A 22,964-nucleotide genomic window follows, 5' to 3' on the forward strand; every position below is an offset into this window, starting at 1 on the left:
TGAGTAGCTATTACCCAAAGAAATAAGCATTGTGTTTGAGTCACATGACCCCCTACATATATTGCCTCTCAATTCACACACACACATACATATACATATATAAATGGCGCCCACTAGATTCATCCTTAGTGATAACAATTTCGCAATAAGAAACAAATGTTTCCACAAGCATTATTTCGGGGCCTCTCATTTGATTACACCTAAGTGCACATGACGCAATGGGACAAAGGGTCGATTTTTCTCACGCCTCGACCGAGTTATCATCTTTACCACTCTGCTCCTAGGGGCCTTTGATTATGCTAATGATGCCATGTTAAGGCTGCAAAAAATGTCGAGCGATCAAATCAAACGCTATTTCATCCGGATTCACGATGCTCAAATCAAAACGAGGATGTAAGAATGTGAAAAAAGAAAGAAAGAGAAAGGGTAAAAAAAAAAAAGGGGAGGAGGGGCACGGAGTTGTCATCTCAAACCATACAAAGGTGTCATTCTTTTCCACATTGAAATCCCTAGAAATTAGGAAAGATGTTGGTGGCGTGAGGTGCTGTGTCCTTATACTCCCATCTGCTCGTGAACAGTATTGCCACAGCTCACCATTGGGGACCATTCGTTCTGCCCCACCACCCATGGTTTTCCTTCTCTCTTCCGGGGAGAGAAACCCTAGTTGTCGTTGATTATGGTTTGCAGCTTTTTTTTCTTTCGATTTTCAGATATTTAGTTAACTTTCTGGGCGATGGAAATATATATGGTTCGTCAGAAATCATGGGGTGATTTCACTGATGCAAGAGCCTTGAGGTTGGGAAGTTGTCAAATTAAGCACAGATTTATCGTACGGATGTCAATTCAACTCTAAACTTTTCGATTAATTTTTTATCGATTCAATCATAAACATTCACGCGAAACTCCGATGTAGTCATTCTTACCAATTTTTATCGGATATCAATGACACAGCCGCTAACGACTGGACCGCCATGTCGGCGCCATCTGATGAAATTTGATCGAGCTAGCTAGATTAGAATTTAGGCTCAAAAAGTTTAGGGCTAAACTGGTAAAATTGAAAAGTTCAAGGCTGAATTGACATCCGTACGAAAAGTTTTGAACTGATCGGTAAATTTTTCCCATTTAGACTAAATCGCACTTACCTGGATTCTTTACCGAACAAGGAGTGTAAATTGAACCAGCTGGCGAATCTGTTACAACCATACAACATCCTCTTTTTTTCGTGCATAACGCTTGGAAAGCAGTCATTTGTCGGCTCGATAGCACATGCATGACCCACACATCTCTCTCTCCGAAAAGCGAAGAAAGGATGGGTAACATCGAGTTATAGAACCAAAAAGGGACAAGCTCTGGTTAACATGCATGAATGGTCCATGGTAAGTTAAAAGAAGGGACCATCTTCTTAAAGTGTAAAGAAGAACAACTATTCTCTAGCAACTACTATCTGCCATATATGTGTACCTTCTTAACACATTGAAAACCGTCGTTTTCTTTTTTCAGGAGGAGGGGTGTTGCTTCATCGTTTCGCATCTATTGTCGCGATGAAAGCCGACGGCTCATGTCCGAGAATCTATGGCGAGGACATTTACAAAATGCATGTGTGTATTTCTCAATACAGTAGAAATCTTCACGAAGCTTCCTACATTTAGTCCTATATGAAAAAATCGTGTCAGAATATGAGCTGGGTACAATCACGATCGTTAAGTCTCGCGAGACTCGATATCTTTGAGGGGTTTCTTGTCAATACGAACTCACGTGATTAGCGTTTGTGATCGAGTGAGTCTATATAAAGAAAATCGTCATTACATAACAATAAAAAAAGTCATTATCGAAGTCCACAGTGGACCCCTCAAAAAAAAAAAGTATGAAAAGAATGACTTCGGATTTATGCCGGAAACAACACAAAGTCGTATGACCGGTCGGTTTGGACGGATAAATACTTACGTATTAATCAACATCGGGGGAACAAAATGGTGTTAAATCCTACATCGTTTCGTTTTTCTTTTTAAAGAAACCCTTTACGACCGAGATGGGGTCGCCTTGCATGCTTTTTTTACCGCACGCTGCGGAAAAAAGCTGCCATGCATGCCTGAGCTCGACTCGGTCCGATTCCAGTTCTTCCTTTCTTTTCTTACCCTAGAAATTTGCCAAATTTGAGGTGATCTGATTTGAAGATCGATTTTTCATTTTTTTTGAAATCGAAATCTACCTTGTAGACAGGCTAATTCAATTTTTTTTTAAGGGGGTGGTTTCGTTAATTCTATTCCTTACAATGACAAACTTTTATCATGAGTTTACCGATCGACGAGAAGTAAAGGAGATATAAAGCAATTCGGATGTGCAGAAGTCATCCCTTAGTCAAGTGAAAATAAAAGTTAAAAGCGACGACGGAAACCTCATATCTGTAAAAAACAAACATCCTTATTGACATGACGAACTCGTACAATAAAATCACACAGTAAAAAGTTTCAAGATGAAAGAGTGACAAAAAGAGAATTAAAGTCATCTCGAAATGGCTCCGCAACCCCGATCGCAACCAGCGGGTCCGGTCCAATCCGATTTTGGGATTTTTTCCTGGAGGCCGGTGCTCACCCCCTATTTGGCACTCACCTCTCTCGGCTCATTCGCGAGTGTGGATGCAATGTTCGGCGTAAAAGGAATACAGTCATCGATAATTAAACCTTAGGCTATTGTTGAATGATATTCATCGCCTTTCTTCGCCTTGTTTCCTTTCTTTTTTTCTTTCTTTTTAGGTTAGGAAGGAGCAATCCTTTTTTAGGTGTAGAATTCCACATCCCTCGCCCTCTTAAACCTCATCTTCAAGCCTTGTACATTAGGTAATCCCCTTCTTTTCACAAGGCATTCTTGCAAAGAAAGAGTCAAGCCGAAGTGGTTCAAGCCTACGTGATCAATGCGAGCATAGGCCTTCGAATCTTAGAGGATTCAGGTCTGTCAATTTCGATTGAAAATAAGGGGCCAAATGCAGTACTTCTAAATGATCAAACCAACCTCAATCCTTAATACCTCAGATCTGTGGGCATGTAAAACCCAGAAAAGCAAAAAAAAAAAAAAACAAACCACTCGTCTTCTTTGCATATATATGTATATTTCTTTGGTTAAAAATCCCTTTCCTTGCCTTGAAAAATACGTAACCAACAGGCCACCAAGGAAGTCAGTGCAAACTCGACAGACTCCGGAACAACCTACGCGAAAGCCAAGGTCGACAGTCCTATGATTAATTTATATAGTTCTTAAATTAACAGCTTAAAACTGGAAACTTCTCCCACCTTTTCGTTTAACTATAAAGAAATGGTTAAGCGACCGGGAAGCGAAACCCCCCAACCCCCACACAACACGTGGAGCTCCGCCGCGGCCAGGAGGCGCCACGTGGAGGGAGTGTTTAACACGTGTCTGCGCTAACCACGTGTGTTTTCGCAGCCCTAATTCGCCGTGGTTACGTGCGAGGACCAGACGTCCGCGTCTTGCATGGCGGTGGACTGGACCCGAACTCCGGATGAAATCGGGGGCGCTATTATTAGCAGTGGCCGGGGCCTGGGTAATTTGAAGGGTTAAGGGAGGGGCATTTTGGGGAATACGCCCTCGTGAGCTGTCGCGGGGCCTTTCGTGTCAGAGAGCTTTAATGAGGACGGTTTCGCTCGTCACGGCAAAGCGACGTCGTTCGGGAAGAGGGATGGTGGGGGGAATCCGTTTGATGGGGGCGTCCCGGAGAATCCTCTCTAGCCGACAAAAATACCCATTGGAAATGTTAAGGAGGTTCGGGGGTGGGGGGTTCGTAAATGACCTTAACCTCTGCGGATTTCGATGGATTGACTCTGAGATAATGTCACCGGTTTGATTTTTTTGCCCTTACGTGACGAATGGGTTGTTATATAAGCTCCTCCTTTTCGGCTGTAGGTCATGTGGAATAGTTCAAAAAAGGAGGAGGAAATGGGTCATTAGGGGAAGCTCTTGGGATACAAGTCTCGCACGTCACGGGTCGGTCCGTAGGACCAGTAACTAGGGTTAGTTTTTTTTCCGGCATTCGAGGCGGGGAGGTCGTTTCGGGGATGAGAAAGGGAGAAAGGGTCGGACGTTGACGAGCCCCTCGCCGTAAGCTAGCAATGTGCCGCGAATTAGGAAGGTTTTTTTTTTTTTTGCCCCCTAAACGAGGTAACAAATGTTCATGATACAAGCCGGTCAGAAGTCTGATATCCATTGTGTATCCATTTGCTCGATCTGCTGGTGGTGGCTTCGCGAAAGATGCACGGTGTACATTTTTAGCTGGTTGTATAAGACAATGTCCGGATCGTATATGCCGGAATTTCGATTGATAAGGGGGCCGGCGAGTTCGAACTTACCCCGGTCGAAATTAGATGCGAGGCCGGGTAAAAGAAAGTAACCCCAAGAGAGTTTTTTTTTTTTTTTTACTAATTACGACGAGTGAAAGGACGATAGAAGGGTTAGGTCGGGTTGTACAGTGGAAAGCGGGTCCCGTGCCCCTTATACTGCAAAAGTTTTGATACGCCTCGACCCCCAAAAATCGAAAGGTGGGTTACGGTCCTCGGACAGAATCACTGGGCCCCCACGTCTCGCGCTTTGAATTTATTTTATTTAAAAAATAAAAAAAAAATCCAATGTTTTCCCACCCACCACCTCAGTGGGTCTTATCATTTATTCCCCGAGTCAACTCGGGACTTCACCGAGTCATGCTTGGACCAGTTCTTCCCCCCTGTGAAAAAACAGAACTCGGACCTCCTCCCTCATGATTATCGTCCAAGAACGACGCCTTTTTTTGTTAGGGCTTTTTAGATGGGCAGATAGGGTGGTGTGGTGTGGTGTGGTGTGGCGATAGCAACAGTGGTAGTGGCGGTAGTCGATGTCGGAGAGAGAGAAAAGACACAGCATATTTATTACACAACATCTAACCCCAGGTGGGGTTTCCCCCCGGCGACTTAACCATGGATTAGAAACCTCGGGTTAAAAAAGGGGCCGAAGCGGGTTAAGAAGCACAACCACAAAACCATAAGATTTTTTTTTTTATTATTGTTTTTATTATCAACAGTTCACACAACAGCCTTTCCTCTCCTCCTCCCCCATCATCATCATCTTCGTCGTCGTCCTCCTCTTCTTCTTCTTCTTCATCATCCTTCTTCTTCTTCTTCTTTCTTCTGTTCTTGCTCAACTTAAGACGCGAGAGAAGTTAATTATGCTTCTTGATCTCTCTCTATCTCTGTCTCTGCTAAATCCTGAAGCTCTTTAATGGATGGAGAAATGGGTTCTCTTCAAACCCTGACTTTGACTCTCCTTCATCATCGTCCTCTTCATTTTCCCTCAGCTTAAGCTTCTTTTGTTCTTCCGTGTCTTTTTTTTTTTTATATATATACTTTGAAACCCTAGATGTTAGAGCCATGGACATGACCCCGACCAACACATCCACCAACACCGCGAGCACCAAGTCCCCGGAGCCCGAGACCGAGACTCCTACCCGGATCCAGCCCCCCAAGCCCCTCTCCTTCACCAACGGCGTCCTCAAGCGCCACTCCCCCCACCGCCTCTGCGCCCCCGCGGGCTCCGTCGCCTACAAGGAATGCCTCAAGAACCACGCCGCCAGCCTGGGCGGCCACGCTCTCGACGGCTGCGGCGAGTTCATGCCCTCCCCGACCGCCAACCCCTCCGACCCCACCTCCCTCAAGTGCGCGGCCTGCGGCTGCCACCGCAACTTCCACCGCCGCGAGCCCGACGACCACGCCCTCACCGCCTCCGCCGTCATCGAGTACCAGCCCCACCACCGCCACCACCCGCCCCCGCCGCCCCCGCCCCCGCACCACCACCACCACCACCATCATCCGCCGCGCAGCCCCAACTCTGCCTCCCCGCCGCCGATCTCGTCCACCTACTATCCGTCCGCGCCGCACATGCTCCTCGCGCTCTCCACCGGCATCTCCGCCGGGCCCGAGAACGCCGCGGCTCCCCAGGGGGGCCCCCCGCCGTCCTCCACGGCCGCGATGGTGAGCCCGAGCAGCCACCACCCGGGCTCGCGAAAGCGGTTCCGGACGAAATTCAGCCAGCACCAGAAGGAGAGGATGTTTGAATTCGCTGAGCTAGTCGGGTGGAAGATGCAGAAACGGGACGAGGAGCTGGTCCAGAAGTTCTGCGCCGAGGTCGGCGTCGATCGGACCGTGTTCAAGGTATGGATGCACAACAACAAGAACACCTTCGGCAAGAGGGACGTCAATGGCGGTGGCAATAGCAACACCAACAGCCTCAACCTCGGTGACAACCCTACTATCACTACCACTCATCATAACGACAATGGTCTGAGCGACGACAACAAGAACCACCACCATCATGGCATGAGTAGCAACAACAACGACAACGACAACAGTAACGTCGTAATTGGCGGATTCAGCAGCGAGAACCACCCGACGTCGTCGGGTCATTACAACCACCATGAAAGTGGAGCTCATGCAGGCACTAATGGGTCTTCTTCTTCTTCCTGAATCTTGATCCCCTGAACCTGATCATATCTCTTCCTGATCCTGATCCTGATCCTTCCCTTTTCTTTTAGCAAGATAATAAGTATGTTTAGAGAGTTAGAGTAAGAACTTGGGGTTATTAATCAGTTGCTTCTTTTGTTTCCTTCTTTTTTTTTTTTTTTTGTCTCTAAATTTTCCTTTCTTCTGATTAATGGAATCCGCCTTGCTGAGGATAACCTGGAGAAAAAACATTCGATCCAAAGGGAATTTATTTTGCTTTCTAGTTGCAGTTCCTTTTCTCGATTTGCATTCGCGCTGATTTCTTTTCATCCTTATCTTATTCGTTTACTTTGGCGAATTCAACCTGTGTGTTGGGAATGTTTGGGTCGTGGGTGTCATGAAAGTTTACGCTGATGATGAAGCTGTCCAGTGAAGAAGACTCGAGACTGAAGAGGATAATATTAAATTTTCAGACAGTGGGTAGGATTTCCATGGCGAGAGAGAGAGAGAGAGAGAGAGAGAGAGATAAAGATATAAGATTAGATTAGAATATAGATTTCTTTTTCCTTGTCATCTGATCTTGTCCGAAAGATAGGAGCGAAAAGCGTTGGCGTACGTATGTGCCGTTCGGCGGTGGGATACGGGGCGGGTCGCCAAATCATATTCTAATCCCGCTCGAAGCAAAGCTTTAAAGCATCGCTTTGTTCTTTTCATCTTCTTAAAGAAATGGGTTTACGCTTCTTTTCCTCTTCAGATCTTCTTCCATCTCGGGAAACAGAACCGGGTCTGATCCGGTGGTTGAATGAAAGTTGGTGATTTTTTAACTTAAGATCACCAAGTGGGACAAACCCTAATCATTCTTATTTGCTCGTAAAGCTTAAGTTTTTTTTTTTTTTATCCCTTTTAACGCTTTCAGAAGAAACCCTAGCGTAGCCCTTAGCTTGAAGGATTACGCGGCAATGCGAAGGTAATCAATATCTTTAGTCCCGCTTAATGGATAGAGCTGGGAGTAGTTAAGGGTCGAGGGTTTGCAGTCTTCTCTGGTGCTTGCGCTATGATTTTCACTTGCCTTTAAAGGCAAGAAGCGAAGATGCGAACCAACCTCAACTTAACCATTAATAATTGCTTGATGATGATGATAATGATGTTTAATTAGGATTTTCGAGGGGGCACCTTGCTTGGGTTGTTTGCTGCTCCCACATGGGCATGTTTCTTGAAGTTTGGTGGGGGGGAATTGAATCCCGGGTCATAAGCCATGACAGACGAGGCATGGGTTGGGGTTATCTGCGCCCCATGAAACGCTGCGAGGTGAGAGGTTTAGATAGATATGGACATGACATGACCGCGAGGGGGTCTAATAATTACAGCAAACTAGCTAGGGATTCTGTGCAGAGGGTTGCAAGATTTTCCAACTTTCTTTTCGTTGTTTGGTCGGTCGGGTTCTGTAACACATTATCATAATATTATAATAATAATAAATGGAAGTTGGAAAATGTTACGGACAAGACAGGAGAATCATGCGTGGGAGGCAGGCCATCTTAACGTTAATCTTCGATGATTAGAAGGAGAGGGGTAAAACGTTTTTCGGTTTAGGCTCTTGCCGAGCAGCCCTAAATTCATCCGATGAAAGGGAAGACGCAATGATGAATGTGAGGATGAGGATAGAGGAGGAGGAGGAGTAGTTGTGCTGAAATAAATAAGAAAATGGCCCAACTCTGCCACGCATGTTAAATGTTGCAGGTTACTGTAATTACAGACTTCTATAGAGAGAGAAGAGAGAGAGAGAGAGAGAGTCTGTGTGTTGTATCAGCTCCGGTCCATGGACGTGTACAACACTCTGTCTCTCCTGTCTGCACAACAACTCTTCTTAGTTTTCAGGGGCAAAATATTTTGTCTGAACAATCCCATATTGTGTTCTTTGACTGCCAATGAGTCTCTTGGTGCTCAGAAATTTTTTCAAGTGGTAGTATTTCAAATTTTACACTGAAATACGTATCGGACTTCTTATACGCACGGATATAAGATTCTCTGATCTCTCTGAAGGGCGAAAATCGGCATGAAGAACAAAGGATCGAGGGGGCCGGCGGCTGGATAGGGTCCCCTCCCGGTAATCGATTGGCGTGTTCGAGTAATTCTTGCAAAGTGCATATTTATGATGTGTACTCCATTTCATGTGAACATTCTTGCGTTTGATATAATCTGAGTCGGGCTATGTCAAGTGGATTTACCATCCGACTTGCGTGCTCAGAGGGGAAAAGGAAAGAAAATCGGAAACACGGTAGGGAAGGGGTATCTATGTGCTAGATGATCGGTACAGTCAATTCTCCGATGATCACTCGAAATCTCCAGACGACCGACGCGGTGCGTCCAAACGCGCCAGTCGACCGCTCACTACTGATCCGGTCGCGCGAGGCGTACGGCTTAGAATCAAAGGAGGACTGTGGCCGCGCGCGTGCCCCCAACAGTAAGATAAGATTAGCAAGGGGGAGGGGGGGCGCACTATCAAATCACAATCACGAGACCGGCGACGCGACGATTAGCGAGCGTGGGATTATTGCTTGGGCGGGGGGTGGTTAAACTCCTTTAATCCATTATCTTGGAAGAAGCCAAACTTTTCAACTCTCGGCAAAACACTTGGGGGCTCGTGTCCCCACAAGCACTGTTCTAAGGGCACGATCGAGATCTTCTGATTAGAGAGGTTTGGAATCGAAAGTGGTGGGAATCGGGGGATATTGACGTCCGAGCTTTGTCAATTAGTTGTTCAATTGCGAATTTTTCCCAATTTTTATGTTCTTTTTTTTCTGGAGTATGGCTAGCTTTGATAGGCAAGTCCGTGGCTCACGCCAAACTCCCACCAAAAGTGCGCAAAGGAACAACTACAACTTAGACTGGTTTTGGCTAAAGACTAGAGAGACACTGAGCCTATCTAGTGGGCTAAAGCTAGGAACTAACTTTCATGCATTATTACCATGACATTTGTCTATAAAAAAAAAATAATAATTTTTCCTTTTGCGAAACCCGAAAAATATAAAGGAAAATAAAATAAAATATTTCGAGCCTTTGTGCGTGCGCGCTCGCGCACGGGGGGGTGACCAATCCTACTTCTTGGTGCGTATTCTCTGCACCACAGTGTCGCTTCTTTAAGCATGATATGACCCTTCAAGAAGGGCAATTCACGATAATTCCCCCCCCGCGCCCACAATTTAAAAAAAAAAAAAGAATTTTTTCCATTTGGGTTTTTTTCGTGGTTTGATTATACTGCGAAAAGATAATCTTGGGTCTCCCTATTTTGTGGATTTTGAGGTTGTGATTGGTTGGTTTTCGGTGGTCAGAAGTCATTAGATAATGATCTCAATTAGCTACCGACATCATCTTCCTCAATCGAATTTAGTGCCATTTGACTTTAAAACAATAAAAAAAAAAATATTCCCTTTCGGGGGAGATTACTAAATTTTCCTTGGATTACATGTCAAATCAACTATTCCGCTCAGACCCTTTTTCATTAATTTTTTCATCCGCTCTTCAAAACGAGAAGCGGCAAAAAAAAAATAAAAGAAAAATAAAAAAAGGAATTTAACAAATTGAGATGGTGATGGAACCCGACACAGAACGCGAAGTCATACATAATAGTAGTAGTACAGCGGGGCTGGCCATGTGGAGGTCACCAGACAAGGCCAAATTTTCCTCAGGACACATTAGCATGAATGATGCTAACGAATGATCGATCCTTCTCCTCCCCACCTCCCTCCATCTTCTTTTTCACTTGTTTATTTATTTGAGGAATGAAAGTAATGGTTGGGATGATGTGAAAAGTCACCCGTTTCGATTGCAATGTATGGGGAAGCCTACACGCAATCAACTTTGCTCATAGGATTCCTTCTCCTTCTCCTTCTCCTTCTTCTTTCTTTTTTTTTACACACCAAATTGGCAATTACAGCTATGGGGTCATTATTGAAAGCCCCTGCTATCTTGATGCGGGCACTTTGTCCAAATTCACCACACAAAAACACAAAAAAAAAAGCAAATTGATTCACACACACACACACACACAAATTCAAGGGGTTAAACACCATTAAAAGTTCCATAAACCTTCCAAATTCACAACAAGAGCGAAAATATTTAAGGGGTAAACACCATGGAAAGTTTTTAAAACCAATACCCCAAATTGATTTCCGTCTCACGATAAAAATAAATAAATAAAAATAAAAATTCGATACTAGGTAACCCACGACGCACGTACCCGGAAACCGGTTTTCGAGTCGGTGAAAAACCTCAACCCCGACTGATATTCGCGGCCCCGAATCTACCTCTCGTCGGGATCGCATGGAGTGTCCAGACAGAACTGAATGTGGGATACGGCAAATCTGACGTGAAAAATCCGGCCGCATTAATATGCGCGCATTTTTAATAAGACGCTAGTGGAGGGTAGATTTCGACGGGTGATGCCGGTTCGAAATTTGTTTTAGATGTTATGGGGGTCCCATCCCAGTTTTGGCTTTTTTTAATGATGTGAGCTCAAAATTTAGGACGACAACAAAGGGAAACCACTAATCGAAGTGGCCTAAGTCGAACCGTAATTCCCAAAGTGGGTAATCACAAGCTCTCGACATTTAAAGAAAGCTCCAACAAGTGGAGAGCAAAAGCGCGAGAACCGGACTTCCCTTTATGGGTTTCATAATCGTCCCGGACACGTTCTTCTCTTCTTCTTTTTTCCCCCTTTGCAGTTTCCATTTTCAGATTGTGAATAATTAGGGCTTTTTTAAGGATCATGTTTTTTTTATTTATTGAGAAATGTAAGACGCTAATCGCATGATTTGTAATCTTTTAAGGCAAGAAAAAAAAAAATTTGCTAGCGCCAAACTCCTGGCACTTGCCTTTTGAAGTAGGGTACTTTCAACCGTTGACCGGGACATTAGGCATATTATTTAAGCAGTTTGACCAGATGGTTGATAGTGTAACATAATGATAAATATAGTGTTAGTCCACGTTGCTCCTTTGCTTTTTTCCTTTAACTTTTGTTCCGCGTGGTCCATACTATTTTTTTAAGGCCTAATTCCCTTATAAAAAAAAAACAACTTTAAGTCCAGTCTCCCCCCAAATTTTTTTTATTTACGCCCTCGACTTTCATTGTAATCCCAAATCTACCCACATCGCCACTGGTTTATTCAAAATTATCAACATCGCTACGTCAGGGCTAGTTAAAAGCCAGCATCTTCGTTAATACCTTCACCTTTACCTTTGTATGGACCCACGGTAGCCTTCCGATGTTGATAATCTTGAAAAAAAAACTAGTAGTGATTTTGGATGAGTAAGCGAATTCGGGACTAGAGCGCAAGTTTATGATTTTGTAGACAAGAAAAATGTGATAAGTGCACCGCAAATCTTAAAACTTGTCGCGAAAGTGCGATTTATTCCTAAAACTTTCAGAAATTGCAATCAAGTTTTTTTATTAACACCTCCAATTGTTTAACCGAATATTCTAATGTGACATTCTCAAATTAATTTATCTCTCATATGTGGCATTTTTAAATTATTTTATTGTTCAAATTTTATTTAAATTAGATTTAAAAACTAAAATTTTATCAAAAAACTAAAAAAAAAGGGGGGGGAATGGAGGGTCTTGTCGATGGGTGTTGCTGCCGCTCAACACTGGAGGGGCCAATGGAGGTCGTCGGCCCTAGGCAAGGGTGGCTAGCCCCACGTGAAGGCCGGCTTGGGACCGGCAAGCCTTGCTTGGGGCTGGCGAGGGCTAGTTATCCTTGCCCAAGTGTGGCAATCGCTGGCCATCCTTACCGACAGTCGGCAACCTCCGCTGGCCCTCCAGTAACAGGCGGCGGCGCCCCATTGGCAAGGCCATGCATTCCTTTTTTTTTTTTTTCGTTTGTTTAATATAAAAATTGCAGCTTTTTTCTTTAATTTTTTATTTAACCTAAATAAGATTCGAAGAAAAATAATAATAATGCCATGTAGGGGAGAGAAATTAACTCGAAATTGCCACGTCGACATTTTCTGTTAAAAGACTTGATCGTGTTAATAGAAGGACTTGATTACGCTAACTTGATAAGTTTTGATATTTGATTACAATTTTTTGAAAGTTTTGGGGCTCATTTGCACTTTTATGACAAATTCCAGGACTTCTCATTCACTCATCCCATCCTTAATCGAGGGTGAGCTACATTTATTCTCTGTCGTGGACCTTATTCTCATCGTATCACGAGCGAATATGACGTCACTCAATTTATCATCGCATGGAAAGGAATATAATTAAGAACGTGGAAGCCAATAAATATCTTCACAAGCCCTGACCCCTGAGTCCTCCTCTTGATAATCCAATTGAATGGCAACAAAACTCTCTTTTGTTCCTCGCTAAAAAAGCTCGCACTCTCTTCAATACGAAAAGCGACCATCTAAGTTCCGGACGAGGAAATCCCAATCGACTAAAGCCCGGGGAGAGGAGGACCACGCAATAATTCACAAGGGGAATAAAGTTTTCGAGCATATGGTAATGTGGTCCAAGCTACATGTCCACCCACAGATCTTACGATCCCCATCGATCGACTCGTCGTGCATGCCCTAAAAAAAAAAAATTTATCTTCGTTCACCGATCAAATTGAACCACGAATTAGAATGCAATTTGGCAACGACACGCATCATCCCCACTTGACCTTTGTTCTTAATATTCGCGCACGCATTTGCCTCGCCTCTTGATTGTGCCCGACCTGCTTCGATCGCTGTGAATAAAACCTCGTTCGATCCTTTTCATGGCGCGCTTAATCGGAATTGGACTTTCCGGGGCACGTCGAGGAGTATATTAATCACGCGAAATATACGAAATGCGATCCGTCATGGATCATTGGTCCCCCATTACAGAGATTTTGGTCTGGGAGAGGAGTCTAGCATCAGGAAGAGACTGACCCTCGATCAATTAGTGATGTCAGGGGGGCGATTTTTCATATGGTCAGGGACTTTAATGTTTCACGAGAGGAGGGGGGTGGGGGCATTAATTGAACGTGACGAAAGATCAAACTGTGAGAAGGGGTTAGTTCGTGTGAGTCCATTGAATATCAAACACGCAAAGTTTTCAACTCATCATGATTTAATTTTTAGTTTTTTTTTTTGGATAAAAAAATTTAAAGAAGAAGAAGAAAACAAAAAATGAGAAAATCCATCATGTGGTGAGAGGAAAAAAATTGTCCAAAAAGTCATAAACCTTTTGTATTTGTCCCAATTCAATCTTAAAATCTTTCAATCGTATCCATTTTTTTTTTTCGGAATTATGCCAATTTCATCAAAACTTCATTGTATTTGTGTCAATCTAGTCCATCCGGTCAATTTTGGCCAAAAATTATCGACATGGACGCATGCCATTCTACGTGACCATCACCGGAGTTGACGTGGATATTTTTTAAATAAATTTTAATATATATTTTTTCTGGTTTTTGAGAGAGGGCATCACAGTCCTTGCCCAGGTTTGGCGAGGGTCCCCCCCCTTCACGAAAAAATCAAAAGAGAAAAAACATGTTGAAAAATTATTAATTTTTTTTAAAAAAATATCCAAGCTAATGTTGGCAAGAGCCACATAGGATGATCGGTATTTGTGTTAGCGATTTCTAATCAAAATTGGCCGGATGGAGTGAATTGATATAAATACAAAAGGTTTAGAATTAGATTGACATAATTAAAAAGTTTTGAATTGAATTAAGATCAATACAAAAAATTTAGGTCTTTTTGAAAAATTTTATCTGTGGAGAGACAAGTGGTGGGAGCGAAAGAAATTGGCTAGCCGATTCTGGGAAATTAAAGTGGCCCGAATTGTTGATTAGTCGCCAAGTCAAGCACGTGGCGGGTCGATTCGGGGAGGGTCAACACGAGCCATGTGAGAGAGAGACCCACTGGCACGAGTCTGGTCACTGGTCATGTTCCGTTTCAAGGTAATGTCACTGGACCTAACCTAAAAAGTTACAACGATTTCTTACCTAAATCTGGTTTTTCCCTTGGCTGTTTGGTCGTATTGTTTTGTCATTACCAATGTTTTTTTTGCAGAGCTCACATGGGGAATTCCTGATTCACATGAAGTCATCTGATCTGCCTATACGACCATGTCGTGGATCCACGGCCGTTCGATTCTAAGTTCGTGTTCTTAGGGAAATCTAACGATGGGCGCGGCCGTAGGATTAAGCAATGGGCCAGTTTTGATTGCCGAATTGGGAAAAGCTTATGGGTTACGTGATGTCACTGAGCTTCAGTCACACATTTGAGTAGATGAGCCATTTTTTACACCGCTGAAGAGCTTGTCACTTTACTCGACCGATTTGGAATGAATTAGGGTTAATTTACGTAGCACTTCCCGAACAAAAAACGGGTTGAAACTTGGATCCACGAAAAAACAAAGAACATCAGCTGGGTCGGAGCGCCCATGTCCTATGTTCGGGCGCCGCATCTGAAAGGATGGGACCTAGAGTCCGAGGTCGAGGCTGTTGGGGGCCCCTATGGGATGCCGAGTTCCGGGTCTAGGGTTTGGATTTTTATTTTTATTTTTTGGGTCGGAGTTCGAACGCTATTAAAGTCAAGTCTAATTGTCTATTTTCTTGAGATCCAGCACGTCTACATAAAAAAAAACTTGACCCCATAATTTCGTCCATCATCGGAGTCTAAGCTTATTACATTCCCTCTTCGCAGGCCTCGACGTAGTGGATCAGCGGATCTTTCCATCACAACATAGCGAGAACAAGTCCATGACCACCTTGGCAAACATCCTGGGCTTCGGCCCATTTACGCATTCGTGGATCTCTTTGATTGTGGTACCTCCATTTGATGGCAACGATCCCAGCTAGCTAAGCTGCACATTTTAACCAAAGACTTCATCGATGTCCATAACGCGGGTAGTTGATAGAGATTGCATAATATATTTTAGAATGGAAAAAAGCAAACTCAAATCTTGAGGACCGATGAGAATAAGACAATTCTATAATTCGGTCGATTCGATCACATAGGTAAGACCAAAGGGATTCGATCGATTTCATTCTCCGGAAAAACCGAAGTCGAGTTACCAAACTTTCGGTTCACGCACGAGAAAAGACGGAAACCAAAGTAGTGGTGCCGGAAAAAGGTTTTCGGTAGCAATAACCAAAATTTCTAGGAGGGCTAATCATCTCCTACCTCAACAAAATTAAGGGCAAAACGTCTTTCAACCTAAAGATAGCCCCACCTAAGAGACCTATAATTTACATCGTCTTGTCAATGCCGCTTTTCCAATTTCTTCCCAAATCCAAAAGAGACTTCCATAGATGATAGAATAGAATAGAACCGAACCTTCTCTCTCCCTCTGCTTGTCATCCTTTGATTTTACATCCCAAAGGACTGCCATCATAGCCATTGTTGGGCGGCTAAAGGAGCGGGGTAAAAAAAAGGAGGTCGGTAACTTTGTCAAAACCGAAAAGCAAATCAAAAGGCTCGAATCTAATCTGGTCAAACCTATTATTCTTATCCTCGTCACTCATTATCTTACCTCGTGAAATCGGCCTCACTTAAGCACGCATCAAGAATTCCACGCCATATCCTTAACAGAGATATCTCTCCCCCCGAAACGACCTGAAAAATTACGCATCTTGTTTTTCTGTTTTCTTACCATGGTCGCTCTATTTACGACATTTTCCATTCTTTGTTTAGGGGGATCAACTAGTCAAGTGTCACAAGCCGACACACTCTTGGACGTGGAATAGCCCGTGCGATGCCTGGTGAGCCGAAAACACCAGGTCAGCCTTCTTTCCATAGTTGTCCTTAAGAATAGTACAATGAATCGAATCCACGCATATGATTGAACCACGTCAAGTTTAGTTTGTGCATCCAATCACTCGAGCGAAATATACAACCCACTTTGGTACAACATCTAGTTTCAGCTTGCCATGACCTCCTCATCGGGAGAGCGGCATTAGTTTCCGATTAGTTTGTGCACGGGAAGCCAACCTGCCTTCAGAGCTTATCAGAGTGCTAAAACTCCTAGCACAAACGCCCTGACTCCACTCTTGTGGATCAGTTGTATTCCTCCCTTCCGCATCACTCACTCTTCACCCCCAACGCCACAAAACTCAACTCACAAAGGGTGGTTCGTGAGCACAGGAGAATTCCGTCCATGACACAGGCCAGCAAAAGAAGTAGCGCGCCTTGACCTTTTAATCACCTTTCTTTGAAAGCGCTAATGAGGAGGTTTCCCATCTTAACCACCAAGCGCATTATTCATCCGGCCCGGGTGGGCCTTCAAAGCAGTCGACGTGACTTGTGCTTAATCATGTTATGGTACACTCAGAACATTGTGGGAGGCATCGATGTAATCTTTCCTCTCTACTTCGCCCTCGAAATCGGCTAAGTTTCGAGTGCAGTCCCTTCGAGGAGGTTGGAATTGCCCACAAACGATCATGCCATCTGCGGAAATTGACCGCCCCTCGCACTAACGAGTCTATTTTTTGGTTGCCAGCGTAAAAGATGATCTTTGCATCTCCTTAAATAGGGTTTGTTAACGAGTGCCCTCATTGTACTTTTTAGCATATTTAATGAAATATAGTTTCACTTTCTAAGTATTTGTAATATTCTTCTCTCTCTCTCTCCCTCTTTCCTGTTAATGAAAGTTGTCTTAGCAACCTGAGCTGCATCTACAAGATATATCGAATGGGGTTGAAGTATTCTAATCATAAGATAAATCGTTGGATAGAGTTGGTATATTTGTTGGGTTGGTAAGCAATGCAAACTAAGGTTGGCAACTCAAGCTCCGTTTGTTTCATGAACATTTGGAATATATCTTCCTAAGACCAATCGCTATAATTGTTTGAAATAATTAGTAAATAAAAAATATTTTCATTATCGGAAATATATCAATATGATTGGCGAATAAGGTGATCCGTAATTTTTCCATCAGAAATATACAAACGCAAAAAAAAAAAAAAAAGAGTCTTTCAATATGTCAATGGTTTTGTATAGTTAATATAGATAATTAATAGATCAAATCTCGTTGTAGCAATTGAGGTGAAGCAGTTCCTCAAACACATATTGAAAGAAGTTACGTAACTATATGGATAGGTTCGTTTACCGCCAATTTTTTTAAAAAAAAAGCCATATACATTCACTTATTCGATGGTTGACATGCATGCTTGAAGTTACTTTTACAATCAACGTCTTTTGTATGAGTATTGAGTAGGTAAATTATTTTTTGAAAAAATTTCAAATAAGGGTATGAAGTGCCTTTATTTCTTAAATAAGAGCTCGAAGTGAATTTTATTTCAAATAAGGGCATAACCGAAAGGCATAGAATATAGAGCTGCAAAAGCTTGACTTGGCTAGAGGGGAAGGTCGGAGTTCACACCCGCTTTCATTTCATATGGATAGACTGCCCTTCCGTCCTTTACTTTTTTACAATGTTTTCCTTTTTTTTTTTTTTTTCTATTTCCTTTTTCTTTTTCTTTTTCTTTTCCTTTTCCTTTTTCCCTTTTCCCTCCCCGGCCATCGTTGGACTCGGGCAAAGGCGGCTCGACATCCCCTAGCCAGGGCTTCCCTTGCCCAATACCGGCGAGGAAAGCCCTCGCTAGCCTAGGCGAGGGTGGCCATCGCCCAGGGCCGGCAATGGCCGAGGGAGGGGTGAGGAAAAAGAAAAAGAAAAAGAAAAAGGAAAAGAAAAAAAAGGAAAAAAGGAAAAAATTGCAAAAAAGTAAAAAACGGAAATGCTCTTCGACCAGGTCCTTCTTTGAAATAATAAGAGCACTTTAGACCTTTATTTGAAACAAAATCCACTTCGGACTCTTATTTGATAAATCGAGGGCACTCCAGGCCTTTATTTGAAAGTTTTCCTTTTTTCTTATATGAGGAGTGGACTCAATAAATGCTTCAACTTTTTTCCTCGGGAATTTATCAGCGACATACCGGAGTTTCTCTAACTAACCATCAAAGTTTCAAAAAAGAAAAAAGGTTAATCAAAGGAGGAAATGTATGTTATCCTTGTACAGCTATACCATAAATGTAAGTCTGAATCCATTCATGTCAGAAAACTCCTCCCTCAATCCAACCCTTGCTCAATTCCAATGAGGGTGTATATTCGTGCAAAACATTAGGTTTTGAAGTCGTAAGTATCTGTTGACGTTATATGTGCACATACATATATTCTTATCGAGTGCACGGTGCGTATAGTATAGATACGACCTTATACGCATCCTGACACTTACCCGTGCTCTCTATACACATTAATAACGACCTCGTACGTGACATTGACAACCATACTAATTTTTCTCAAATTGCACAGCATAGAACCCTGATTCGCACATGCTAATGTCGACAACAAACGAGGAGTGCAGAGATTCACCATCATATTTGTTAAGAAGAACGGACATTCCTTGTCAATTTCACAGTAGATTAACACATAGTAAGCCTGTAGTTTGTAACGATACAACTTCTTACACGAGTCATATTCTGTTGATTGAACCCCCCCAAACCCCAGTAGAAGAAGAACATCATCATCTTCACGAGACAAGTTTGGTTGCTGAGAACGGAAACGACCCGTGCTGCACTACACAGCAATTTCATGCGTAAAACGAAATCCTAACTGCGACATCCATCATCTTTATAATCTGCCTTATGATTTCTCTATGTTCGAAAAGATCATCAAACAGGTTTTTCCGTTTATCCATTCCATCTCTGTTGTCATTACAAACAAGATTCCAATCAAGGCCAACAGCCCCAAAGCAAGCCGAAATCGAAAAGCCAAGAAAAAGAGAAAAAAAGCATAATCTCATTCATCCACATCCTCTCCAATCCAGGATGATCAATCCCCGAGAGTTTTGATCATGAGAAACGAATGAAACCTCCATCAAGTGATGATGCGCCTTAACCTAATTCCATTTGTCAATTTCTTTTAAACGAGACGACGCAAGATCTCGATCATGATCATCGGTCTCTATTGGTTATCGGCCACCACTAGCCTTTTGTGGAAACTCCGGTGGCAGCCACAGGCCGCACAGACAAGGGCGGCGCTGGTGCCTTGCTCGCCGCGAGCCATGAACTCCCTGCAACCGTCCACCGCGTGCCCTCCGATCGATTCTGCTTGGTTCTTCTCGCACTCCCCGTACCTTATTGTCTCCCCTCTCCTTCTCGAGCTCGCCGACGACCCTTTTACGACCACGACTTGAACCCTCTTCATCTCCTTACCGACTGCGTGTAGAGAGAGAGATAGCCCTAGATTGGGCCTAAAAGAGAGAGGTACTGGGGGGGTTTTATAGCACACACACACACACACACCATGTATCGGACGGAGTAGATCACTGACCACAGATTCTTGTAGAGTTGATGTTTTTCCCTTTAGTGGGTAAGCCCTAGAAAGAATGAAGGTCGTTGAGGAGGACTTTGGGTCATCCATGTCCGACTGCCGGTGATTTCATTCGTCATAGAAGACAGAATTATTGTTCCCCATGTAAAGCAAACCCCTCTCGAGCAAATTAATGATTGATTAATAGGTCACAACCCGCTTTGCCAATTCGAACAGCTTGCGCAGAAAAGATGTATGTATATCTAATTAGACTTACATGCACAAATCCATATTCTGCATAACTTTTCTTTTTGCCTTCAGTTTAATTTCCTGGCTCTGTATTAAAAGGAAAGTTCCAAATAAAGGCCTAAAATGCCCTCATTTTTTTTAAATAAGGGTATGAAATAGATCTTATTTCAAATAAAAATCCGAAGTGCCCTCATTATTTCAAAGAATTGTCTTTTTGTTTTGGTTGAAATATTGCTCGATATTCATAGAAATTCAAGAGTGGTTAAACAAAAGGTTCGATAAAAGAGAATCCAAATATAAAAGGTCCCAAAGAGGTTGGGGAAGGCTAGCGACCCAAAAAGAGGAAAAAGAGTTCGAACGATTAGCTTTGCCAAGATAACAGAGGTATTGTACTTGATGGATTTGCCATGAAAGTACCACCGTTGTCGTCGTCGATTCATACGGAACTCTTGGCACTAATTGAAGTCCTTATTAGGGTGTGGTTCGTACTCCCCAATGACAGGAAAGTACGTGGGCCCCGCTCACATTTTTTCATTAGTATTTTTGGTTTGGGCTCATGAATAATTGCTATTATATATACTCTTTTTATCTTGTAATTAAGGAATGCAACGAGAAGTGTGAGGTACTAATTATAGTGGAATCTTCTACTGGACGTAATCTTAGTTTAAGGGTGAACCAAGATAAAATCTCATGTTTCGATTTCTCTTTCTCATTGTTGTATGCTTCACTTTGCTATGATTATGCACTGAATCCTAAAGTTGTTCGAGCCGAGGAGAGAGAGCGTGGTGTAGTTAGAAACCGATCGTGTTAAGATTGTGAATGAACCGTTGGGAAGACACACGTGCAATAGGAGTTGGAGTCGCCGATAGAAGAGGCTCGTAAGTCCATCTCTGTGGTCCACTGTTGTTGATCAGCAAACAAAGTGGCGGATTGGGTCGCAAAGAAGGGTCTGATCAAGAGTATTTTCGTCATTTTCATTTTTTTGAAAAATTTCTTTTTTTTTTGTTTTTTTTTCGTCTTTTTTGCTGGTGGCCGGCCACTCGCGAGGCTGCCCTTGATCATCGAGGGCTCGCCGACCGAAACAGAGAGAGAGAGAGAGAGAGAGAGAGAGAGAGAGATAGATGGGAAAAATGAAAAGAGAAAAGCAAAAAATGAATTTTTTTAAAGAAATTAAATTACGAAAATGGCCTTGGTCAGGTTCTTCTTTGAAACAACCAAAGCACTTCATGCCCTTATTTGAGAAAATGAGAGCACTTTGGACTCTTATTTGGAATTTTCCCTTGATCAAGGAAGGAGGGGGGTTAAGGTGGCCCATGAACTCCACCTACAAAAGAGAGAGCTTTGTGGGGTTCATTGAAACGATGCCCTTAGCGATTCTCTTTGGTTGATCTTGCTGGACGTGAAACCCGCCCGGTTCCATGATCTGTTCCATTATCCCTTTCTTGAGAATTTGCATGCAAGCTGGTCACGACTCAAACCATTATTCACACAAAAGAAGGAAGAAGAAAGAGGGTCATATCTCAAGCTGTTCAAGAGCCAACTACATCATATGCAGATCACAGGCCCAGCCCAAAAGTCAACATCTAGTTCCAGAAGCCTCTCGAGCCCATCATCGGAAGCGAGGAAATCCCATCAGAAGCGTCTTTCGAACTCCAAGCCCCGAACCTGATGAACGTGCGTTCTTAGGAAAATCTCGCTTGAAATCTGCATGCGAGAGGGTTCACGATACATGCCAAGAAGGGACAATAACATAGAGGGTTCCTGAACTTTTGCCTGATACCAATGCGGTTTCTGAATTTTAATATGTTTTATGTGATTCATAAACTTTTAATTTGTTTAATATGGTCCATGAACTATATAAAACTGTTCAATGTAGTCCTTCCATTAATATAAAATCAGAGATAATAACAAACATTTTCATATGGTCCAAAGAATAAATTATACATATATCAAAAGTTTAAGGACTATATTGAACAAGCTAAAAGTTTAGGGACCACATTGCACATTTAGCTAAAGTTCGGGACCATATTGAACAAATTAAAAATTTGGAGATGACACATATTGGGTCTATATTCATGAACCATTCGTATCAATTTCCCCTGCCAAGAACATGCACGTAATAATAACTGAGTTGTTCTAAGTATTACCGATATAAACATCTGCTGTAACAATCAGTTAATAATAACTTAGCTGCGTGCATGTCCTCATTCATCTTGCCTGTAGCAAATATCAAAGCAAAGTGTTGTATCGCGCCAAGACCCGGTCATCAATGCGTATGAATACAAGTAAGCTTCTCCTCCTCCTCCTCCTTTAGTCAAAATTGAGGGCTAGCAACGCGGCCATTCCCCATTTCTCTCTTCAAAGATTTCTAGAAAGGAATGTTCTTATGTTTGGCTGATGGGATGTGACCAACGTTGATTTCGTGATGCATGCACACTCCTCTTTGAATTTTCAGTAATGAAGAACGTAATCAGTCGCCGAGATCACCATCACCGCTACATGCAAAACTTTTCTCAAAACCGAATTTCCTCTTTTTTAAGATCTAATTCTCTAATAAATCACGACTCGTCGAGTATAAAAACAAGATCGGTCTAGCTGCAAGTCATATCGATTTAGTCTATTCCAATCCCAAAAATCGAACCACTCCGGGTTAGGGCTACCGGCACATGTCACTTAATTGATTCGTAGAGCTTGCGGGGTGCTTCACGAGCCTTTAAGTAGTCAAGTCTGTACGCCCTATCCTGGGGTTATAAAAAGGAAAATGAAGTGCCAATCTTGATCCTGTCCTTCCAATACTAAAATGATTGGACCTTCTTAGCATCGTAGTTTAACTTGCTTGTCTCACGCAATTTCCACAGCCCCAAATATGAAATACAAACATGGTGAATAAATTAAAAGGGCAGGCACGCCAGGCTTGATGTGCGACCAATAGTGGCACGATCGGATCAAGCTCG

General features: G+C 42.9%; 1 protein-coding gene across 1 annotated transcript; it reads left to right on the forward strand.

Annotated features, from left to right (window-relative positions):
• The first annotated feature begins 5,040 nt into the window (after nucleotides 1–5,040).
• Nucleotides 5,041–6,656, forward strand: LOC115727182 (zinc-finger homeodomain protein 9-like). The gene has a single exon (XM_030657350.2). The coding sequence runs from the start codon at nucleotides 5,409–5,411 to the stop codon at nucleotides 6,498–6,500; it is 1,092 nt and encodes a 363-aa protein (XP_030513210.2). The 5' UTR covers nucleotides 5,041–5,408; the 3' UTR covers nucleotides 6,501–6,656.
• Nucleotides 6,657–22,964: the final 16,308 nt, after the last annotated feature.

Source organism: Rhodamnia argentea, chromosome 11 (genome assembly GCF_020921035.1).
Source record: "Rhodamnia argentea isolate NSW1041297 chromosome 11, ASM2092103v1, whole genome shotgun sequence".
NCBI classification, from domain to species: Eukaryota; Viridiplantae; Streptophyta; class Magnoliopsida; order Myrtales; family Myrtaceae; genus Rhodamnia; species Rhodamnia argentea.

Bases quoted from the DNA above. Each gene is read 5' to 3' on its own strand.
- LOC115727182 (XM_030657350.2), top strand. From the start codon at position 5,409: ATGGACATGACCCCGACCAACACATCCACCAACACCGCGAGCACCAAG.